The following is a 7,609-nucleotide window of genomic DNA, read 5'->3' as shown; positions in this document are numbered from 1 at the left end:
GCCGATAGTCGGTCACCGGGCCGGAGCTCATGCGAAACACGTCCGCACAGCGTCTTACTCCAGCCGCCTCTCTAGTGAAAGGAACTTTCTCTGCTTCTAAATGCAGAGAAAGTAGCTTTCGTGCTTCACAAATACACGCGTGTTGCATACATGCTTCACAATGAACATGAAATATTGCAGTAACATAGCGTGGTACAAGGGTTCATCGCCAATGGACGTCAAAATATGCGATTATCATAATGGCTCCGCAGTTGAAAGCTGGCACCCTACTACAAAAGGCCCACACGCTACCGCACCTATTCCCTTCAAACCACGTAGTGGGTGCATAGCAAATTCGAAAAGGTTCCATTCACTAAGCGTTTGAAGTACGCTCTAATGCCTAGTTCACACTGAAACATCCGCTTTCTACAGCGACCGAAATTCCCCTGCCGCCGAAACGCAGCGTCGTTCGCACTGGACGCGCCCCGCGCCGCCGAATATGCCATCTACTACGGGGCTAACGTGGGATGGATGCGCTGTCACCCCATTGTTGTCGCGGCTTGCAAACGCTACTACGCTATCCGGTGGTGTATACTTCGACGAGTCTCGTACGCAAGAAGCAAGAAAAGACAGTACTGCTTACTTTGCTGGCAAGTGGCTATCTTGTAATGCACGAAGAGCAGAAAAACCATAGAGAAATAAAAAAGGTGAAGAGTGGACACTCCCGTAGACCCCAGCGGCCCAATCGACTCTAGCACACCTAGTGGTTGATGAGAGCAAGTGGCTTGCGCTTCCGGTTTCGGTTTCACTGGCGCAACTTTTGAATTACTTTGCATAACCGACGTTTGGCTATGTCGTAAGTTCATAATTTCAGACCACTATTCATCGCCCAAATGGATAGTTTTTGTAGGTCGTTTTGATTTAGCGATTCCCTGTTTTGTTTTGTTCAGTGGTTCGTGCGAATCGGTCGTGACGTAATTTTTATTTTGATTAAGTTATAAAAAAAAGAGATGCAGGTAATGATAATTCACTATCGTTTTATTCATCGCGCTTGTGTTTTTCTTTTGGAACAAGTGATCAATGTATATATCAGTCAAAGAAACAGAGCATCCGCAATGTTTTATTCAAAGGCAAGGTAGAGTATGAGAATATAAAAAGCACAATATGACAAAGGTAGACAACAAATGCATCTCGCCTTACAAATAAATTGTAACAAATATTGTAACAAATACATAGAGAACACAGACAACGCACACATCGCTAGAGTTGGCAGAAGCCGAGAAACTGGTGAAGTATGACACACCGGGCCAGTGGGTAACTAAGGATCTATGGCAAAAACATAGCGCACAATGCTGATGAAGAAGGAAGAAGTGACATATACACAGCAATGAAGTCGCGAATCACGCCTGGGCTTAACTGAAATAATGCATAGAAAAAAAGAGCGCACAGAAACCACACGACACAATATAACAGAAAGGCAAAGGTGCAGTGTGCTGGCTGTGCTTAAGAACAGCTAGTCCAAAATGAAAAAAAGCAGACTTGATGCCTGCTTGTCCTCAGAAAGGTAGGGCTTTGCAGCTTGCTCACTACGTGAAAGACAAACTTTATGCTACAACACTGGCAGGTCTTGTGGCTTTTGTTATGCGTCGCCTTCATCAAAAACTTAAGATCCCAAGTGATTTGCGTTTGGGTGTTGCTGTGACGCTTGCGAGCTAAAATAGATTGTAGTCATCACTTTATCCAGAATTGTGGACTTTAATTGGTGCTACGAGAGCGGTATTACAGGGCTAATAAATAGCAGAAGGAAACCACTTTGGCTCATTATTTTTCACAAAGGCTCTACATCGTACGTTATCACTCACAAGCTATATAAAAATAAAATGGCAGCGTCCGCAGCCCCATCAAACACTACAAGTTTGGGTATTCTTTTGAAAATTTTGATGGGCAAGATGAGGAGGTTGATGAGAAGCTAAAATACGAAAAGCGTGATAACATGAACCGTGCCCACTTCATACTGTGTTCCTTACCCGCTCGAAGACATTTCAACAAGCGATTTTGTTATCGATATATTACTTGAGCTGGAGAGATAAAGCATACACAGTGACCAAGCGACCCACAGTAAAGTGTACAGTTCGCCCGTATTTGCTACAAAAAATACAGACAGGATGCCCAACATTCTTTTTAAGGTTATGCAAATCACTTCGAGCGAATACACAGTGTTTGTACTCCTCATAGCGGGTAACCAAAACAATGAATGCAACAAAGGAGTGGTTAGTCCAGTTGAACTGAATATAAGCATATAAGACCATAATGAAGTCTGCTGTAACGAAGTAATAACATAACAAAGCTATTGCAGGATTCGGCTCAACTCCAATACTTTAGTGTAAACCCGCCGCTAATTGCTAACCTTTGAACTTGTCAAGCTGCATGCCCGAGATTGAAGACTGGAACCTAACCCTGTCTAAGTTTCGGTTCACAAAACGCACATGCCAACATAAACGAACCCGGCAAAACATTTTCAGAAACTTAGCGCGACACCCAGCAGAGCAGAAATGAAAATCGCCAACACTTGACAGATGGTGATACAAAACATCGCACACTTTCAGGTGATGTGCAGTGGCCTCAATTATGGCAAGAAAGTGAGATTCGAGTTGTTGTACGTATGCAAAGGCTGCTTCTGATGGCACAGTGAGATTCCCAAAAAGTTTGCTGGGGACGTGGTATGCTTTGAGCATTGTGAAATACTGGTGGGTACCCTTGAGCGTCTCACTGTCGTCTTTCAGTAACTGTGGGCAACTGCAACCGTCACATGCATTCCGAAGGAAGTGTTTGATGAGAAAACCAGCTACATAATATGCAGCGGAGTCATCGATAATATGGGAGTGAATGTTTGTCGCAAGTTCAGAGAGATCGTCTAGAGCGGGAAAGTCGTCAGGCTGTGGCTGTGCACACTCCTCATTATCCACAAGAGACGCACTGGTGAGGGAGAATGGCGACAGCTGTTCCTGGAGGAGGTCACATTCATCATCCTCGACATTTCCGTATTCTGACAGCTTGAAGAGTTTTCTTATGCAGATGTGCTTCAGGCCACAAATAAATTGTGCTACATTGGGGTTGGTGTTGCAACCCTGTTTTTGCCTAATGTGGCCAAATATGTTCTCCAGAGGATCCTGTTGAAGCCTGCGTGTTAACAGGTATTCAAAATTGTAATTTTTGGAGAGGTCGTCCCATAGTTGACAAATTGCCTGAATTGTAATTTGCCAACCTACGATGGTTTGTGGTTGACGTCTGCCAACAAACTGCCATGATGCAATCCAGGGAAGCTGGCCTCGGAGGAAGTCAATCAGCTCTGAATCATTTTTCATGATTGCATGCCGCAGCTTTTGCGAAGTTCTTTTTTTACTCGAGCTGTTCAAGGCATCGAAAATCCTGTCCATACGATCACAAAATTGAGCTGTAGTGATGGCCGAGGCAGGCAGCACCTTCGCATACACCATTGCCGTGATAGCAATCGAAACTGATGCACTGAAGACCTGAGTTGCTCTGCTGACCTTCATATTAGAAAAAGGTTTCTGATGAACGTGCCGTTCAGTCAACTTTGGAGCCAATCGCAACCGCAACTCATGTGAGGATTGGTAAAGGCTTACAATGTGCGACCAGTTAACGATGTCATCCCCAATGTATAACTTGTGTGCTTGGACATTATTGCGCGTTGTTTTAATTAAATGCGGAACATCAAAAATGTAATATACCCGCTCACCATTAACTTCAAAAAAAGGCTTTGCTACAGTCACTCTTAGTTGGTTAGCGAGACTTACATTTGAACTGCCCTGGTCACAAATGACTGCTTTCACTGCAATATTAATGCTCCTAAGCTCCAAAATGAGTGACACCAGCAAGTTATGCATAACAGATGATGGTGTTGATGTGTGCCCTATAGTAAAAGCAACCGGTTGAACCCACTTTCTCGAAACGCCAACTAGAAGAAAAACCAGTGCTCGATCAGCGATGGTTGAAGTGCGATGAGTGCCATCATCTGTAAAACCCTGGACAACGTCTCTTGAAGCATCATAGTACAAATTCTTTTTGAGTGCTATTTCGTCGAAAACTAAAGCGCACACTCGGTCCCGTTCATTCCAAGCTTGAGTATTTGTTGCAATGGAAGAAAGGATTCCTGGAATTATGCCTGGAGTCATCTTTACATTAGCTAGCCACCTCCTTAATGAACGCCGGGAGGGCAAAGAAAAATACGGAGCCAGAAATCGGTATGCTCGCGGACCTCGGAAGTTTAAGTGAAGAGCGAATTTCTTGAACCACACGGGAAACCGCTTGCCCTTGCATTTGGGCCTCAAGCGAACATGTGCAGAAAGAAGTTTAAAAACCTCCTCGGTGACGTGCGGTCGGATAACTTCAAGGGCCTTCGTAGTCGATGACGGTGCTTGGTGAGGCTGTCTCTGCAGTCTTTTGATAGTTTTCCGCTGTGCTGCTACTTTGGCTTGCAGATGTTTAATGGTTTGCTTGTACTTCATTGATGGAGACATTGTCGCTGGCACACAGGAACGCACTGCAATAAACAAAAAAATTGATGTAAAAGCGAAGAACAACTAATCCCATACGAGCACTTTCCTCGCTCTTTCAGACCCAAGGTGCACAACTTTCTGTGGTACAAAGTTTTCGATTCCACTACCTAAAAACAAACCATTCACAATGTTGACAATGCACAAAAAAAAATGAAAATCACTGAGAGCCCACCCTTACATTTTGTAAGTGCACACGTAGTGTCCTTTTGAGGATAGTTTCCTCAGAATGTCCTAAACATAAAATAGCACATTAAAAACTGCTGCAATAAAAGCATAGTCACCATTTTCTCTAAGGCACTCAGGCGTGGAGCTGTTGGCGGAGACGTCTTCTGGAGGGTCTTGTGAAGCTTGTTCAGTGCCTCGGACAATGCTGTCGGAACAATCTTGCGAGCGGCCTGCGGAAGTCTCTATATCAATCCACTCTGGTGTTGAAGTGAACATACAACTTACCGGCCACACAAGTTCCTTTTGTGACAGCTGAACGACTGGTTAAGGTTTTCTCCGGCAAGACGAAATCATCAGAAATTCTTTCACCAGCTACAAGGGAGCTGCCACCTGCAGAGGTTTGGTCAACAGTCAATTTGGGTAAAAAAAAAAAGAAATCGCGACACTGAACGCACCCTGTTCATCGGGGCACCTCAATGTGTGGGAGCCGCTTTGTGAAGCCTCTACCGCAGGTCCTGAAGAGATGAAATTACGACAATGTGTCAGTAAGAGGCTTATAATAACACAAACTGAAGCTCATCCGCACCTTGCAGTGCAGCTTCTGCAGCCATGTCACAGTCACTACTTGAAGCGACGCTCAGAGAACCTGCATATATGTGCAGTTGGTACAAGTTACAAAGCTTGTAGCATGGGGAAGCTTAAACAGCTCTTTCAAACGCATAAATTGGTCGAACGTGGAAGAAAAGAGACGGCACCAACTAGGAAACAAGTAATTTGTGATTTTTGGAATTATCAACAGTGGCAGCTTTCACTGATGAAAGGTATACGTACATGTGCACTCAGGCTTGAAGATAACGTGAAATAGCCCTTTAAAGTCTTTCAAAACAAGTTGCGCAGGTCCAGAGCATCAAAAAATGACAGAAATGTAAAGCTGCTGTTAGGAAGGTAATAGCCCACAATTCACAGAACTTAAGACTTTCCAAGTGTTACTTCTGTAGTGAGGTTTCTCTATCGGCTACAGAGATCTTCACGGTTAACTGTCGCCACTGATTCAATACAAGTGGCTGCTATTGCACATATTTGAGTTTCAGTCAATCACTTACATGGTGCAGCTGGTTGCACACTGGGAACAGCCATTCTTGTAAGCCTTGTGTGCCCAGGGTCCATGAAACTTTGAGCAGTAAAATGGTCGCTACAAACCCTGTACGTTGCGTACAATAGGCTGGCCGGCTTACTCAGGAGATCATCGCGTCCAGCATACTGCATCCATGCTTTCATCCTGCATTGGCAATGAACTATCAGCTGAAAGGGGAAGTGCTTGAATAGTGATTTTTTATTGTTACCCTCACTTAGCAAGTACGAACAGTAAGCCTACAGACATGCAAACCATACAAAAGCTTTAACACACCTGCCGTCCCGTGGTACGCGGAAGAAACTCGTCCCAGGCTTCTTGTGGGTTCTGCCATTGTTGAAGCACCACGATACACAGCAGTAGCTGCCGTAGCTTGGACCGCCGGACGGCATGGCGTCAGCGCGGTCTGAAAATGTTAGTAAGTGGATGCTTCGCTGTCAAATTACAAAAAAGATATGTGCACGTCATAAGTGTACCAGCAAACCCCTTTGAATGATTAGCTAATCGATGCACAATACAAAACCAGTGATACATCTCTGACCCATAAAACTCTGACTTACAAAGATATACGTCAAGACCACGAACAAAGATCTTCAGAAGTTTCCAGGCCGCTATCCCTTGTAATGCAATGGTATCGCGGCCTGGGAACATTAGAACACCTTCGTGCGTACGCAGTATCAGCAGTACATTGGGAAGAAAAATCGTAGTTGAAATTTGTGCGGTAAAATTATATTGGAAACGTCAAAAAAATTTGTGGGCAGCTTGCACTAGTGGCACAAGGCTAGCGAAGAAACGAAGATGATGGCCACTTGGCTAGTCCATATTTGCCTCCGGCACACCAAGAATTATTCGTGTTCCGAGCCTTCGGGAAATGCGTCGTGAAGCATGCGAGGCCCAACAAACGCTTCTCAATATTTTGCACCGAGCCTACGACCTAGCTGCCCAGCTATGCTCAGCGCACAGACGCTCGCGTCCGTGGCAGACGCAGCACGCGTCGCCTCGGCTTGACGCCGTGCCGCCTTTTCTATACTGCATACGTTGCACAATGTTCCCGTCTAACCGCCGCATAGAGCCACAAACTTTCTTTTTAGCGAACCTCCCAGTCCTTACAAGCTTCAGAAAAAGGTTACAACTGCGTGAATGACACGCCACGTAAGAAACAAACTCGCACACACGAAGCGCAACGTGTGTGTGTGCATCTTTCTATGTTTGTTGCATGGTGTCTTTTTCGCGCAGGCGTAACCGTTTTCTGAAAAAATGACCCAACAAGACCAACAACATGTCATTCAACAAGCTTCGCTTGAAAACGTGCCTCACCTGTTATCTCACGCTTGAAAACGCCGACGCAGCCGACGTTGACGAAAGCGACGAAAGCTTCTCGTTGTCAGTCATGCATGGGCTTGTCGCTGGGTAGATGGTGTTTATGACAGTACGGCTGAAGAAAAATAATCGCGTAAGGTGTGTTGAATAAATCGTTTTTATGTATAAAGAACATACCAAATTTGGGCGTGTAATTATTAATTTGTGAAAACAATTCTGTTGCATTGATTATAACTGTGTTTTTTTTGCGCTTGCGCCCTCTGACGTGTGGTGGGAGCACTAGTTCGTTACGTAGTCGTGACGCACTTCCTGAGGCCAGGTTTCGCGGAGTGTCCGCTCTTGTCTTCTTCTTTCTCTATGGAAAAACCACCGACGCCAGCGGCGTTGGTGGATTGGTTTTGTTCTGCAAGACCGCAACAAGCTCGGTCACGCC

The 7,609-nt window shown here is 45.0% G+C and overlaps 1 protein-coding gene across 2 annotated transcripts; it reads right to left on the bottom strand.

Annotated features, from left to right (window-relative positions):
• Window positions 1–996: 996 nt before the first annotated feature.
• On the bottom strand, window positions 997–7,228 carry LOC142767525 (uncharacterized). Of its 2 annotated transcripts, XM_075869345.1 has the most exons (7): window positions 6,133–7,210; window positions 5,828–6,003; window positions 5,311–5,370; window positions 5,180–5,239; window positions 5,010–5,114; window positions 4,841–4,954; window positions 997–4,543 (listed from the first exon to the last, which is right to left on the bottom strand). In XM_075869345.1, exons 1-7 carry the CDS (start codon window positions 6,246–6,248, stop codon window positions 2,382–2,384), a joined length of 2,793 nt encoding a protein of 930 aa, XP_075725460.1. In that variant the 5' UTR covers window positions 6,249–7,210; the 3' UTR covers window positions 997–2,381. The 2 variants fall into 2 exon arrangements, with proteins under 2 accessions (XP_075725460.1, XP_075725461.1); XM_075869346.1 differs by having other exon boundaries at window positions 4,509–4,543; window positions 4,841–5,114; window positions 6,133–7,228.
• Window positions 7,229–7,609: the final 381 nt, after the last annotated feature.

Source organism: Rhipicephalus microplus, chromosome 7, assembly GCF_043290135.1.
Source record: "Rhipicephalus microplus isolate Deutch F79 chromosome 7, USDA_Rmic, whole genome shotgun sequence".
NCBI classification, from domain to species: Eukaryota; Metazoa; Arthropoda; class Arachnida; order Ixodida; family Ixodidae; genus Rhipicephalus; species Rhipicephalus microplus.
The sequence above is the reverse complement of the archived record's forward strand: the minus strand, read 5'-3'. Positions and strand labels throughout refer to the sequence as shown.

Coding starts and splice junctions, on each gene's coding strand:
- LOC142767525 (XM_075869345.1), bottom strand. CDS start 6,248: ATGCCGTCCGGCGGTCCAAGCTACGGCAGCTACTGCTGTGTATCGTGG. Junction 5,240..5,310: donor TGCAGAAGCTGCACTGCAAG/GTGCGGATGAGC, acceptor TCATCTCTTCAG/GACCTGCGGTAGAGGCTTCA. Junction 5,115..5,179: donor GAGGTGCCCCGATGAACAGG/GTGCGTTCAGTG, acceptor AAACCTCTGCAG/GTGGCAGCTCCCTTGTAGCT.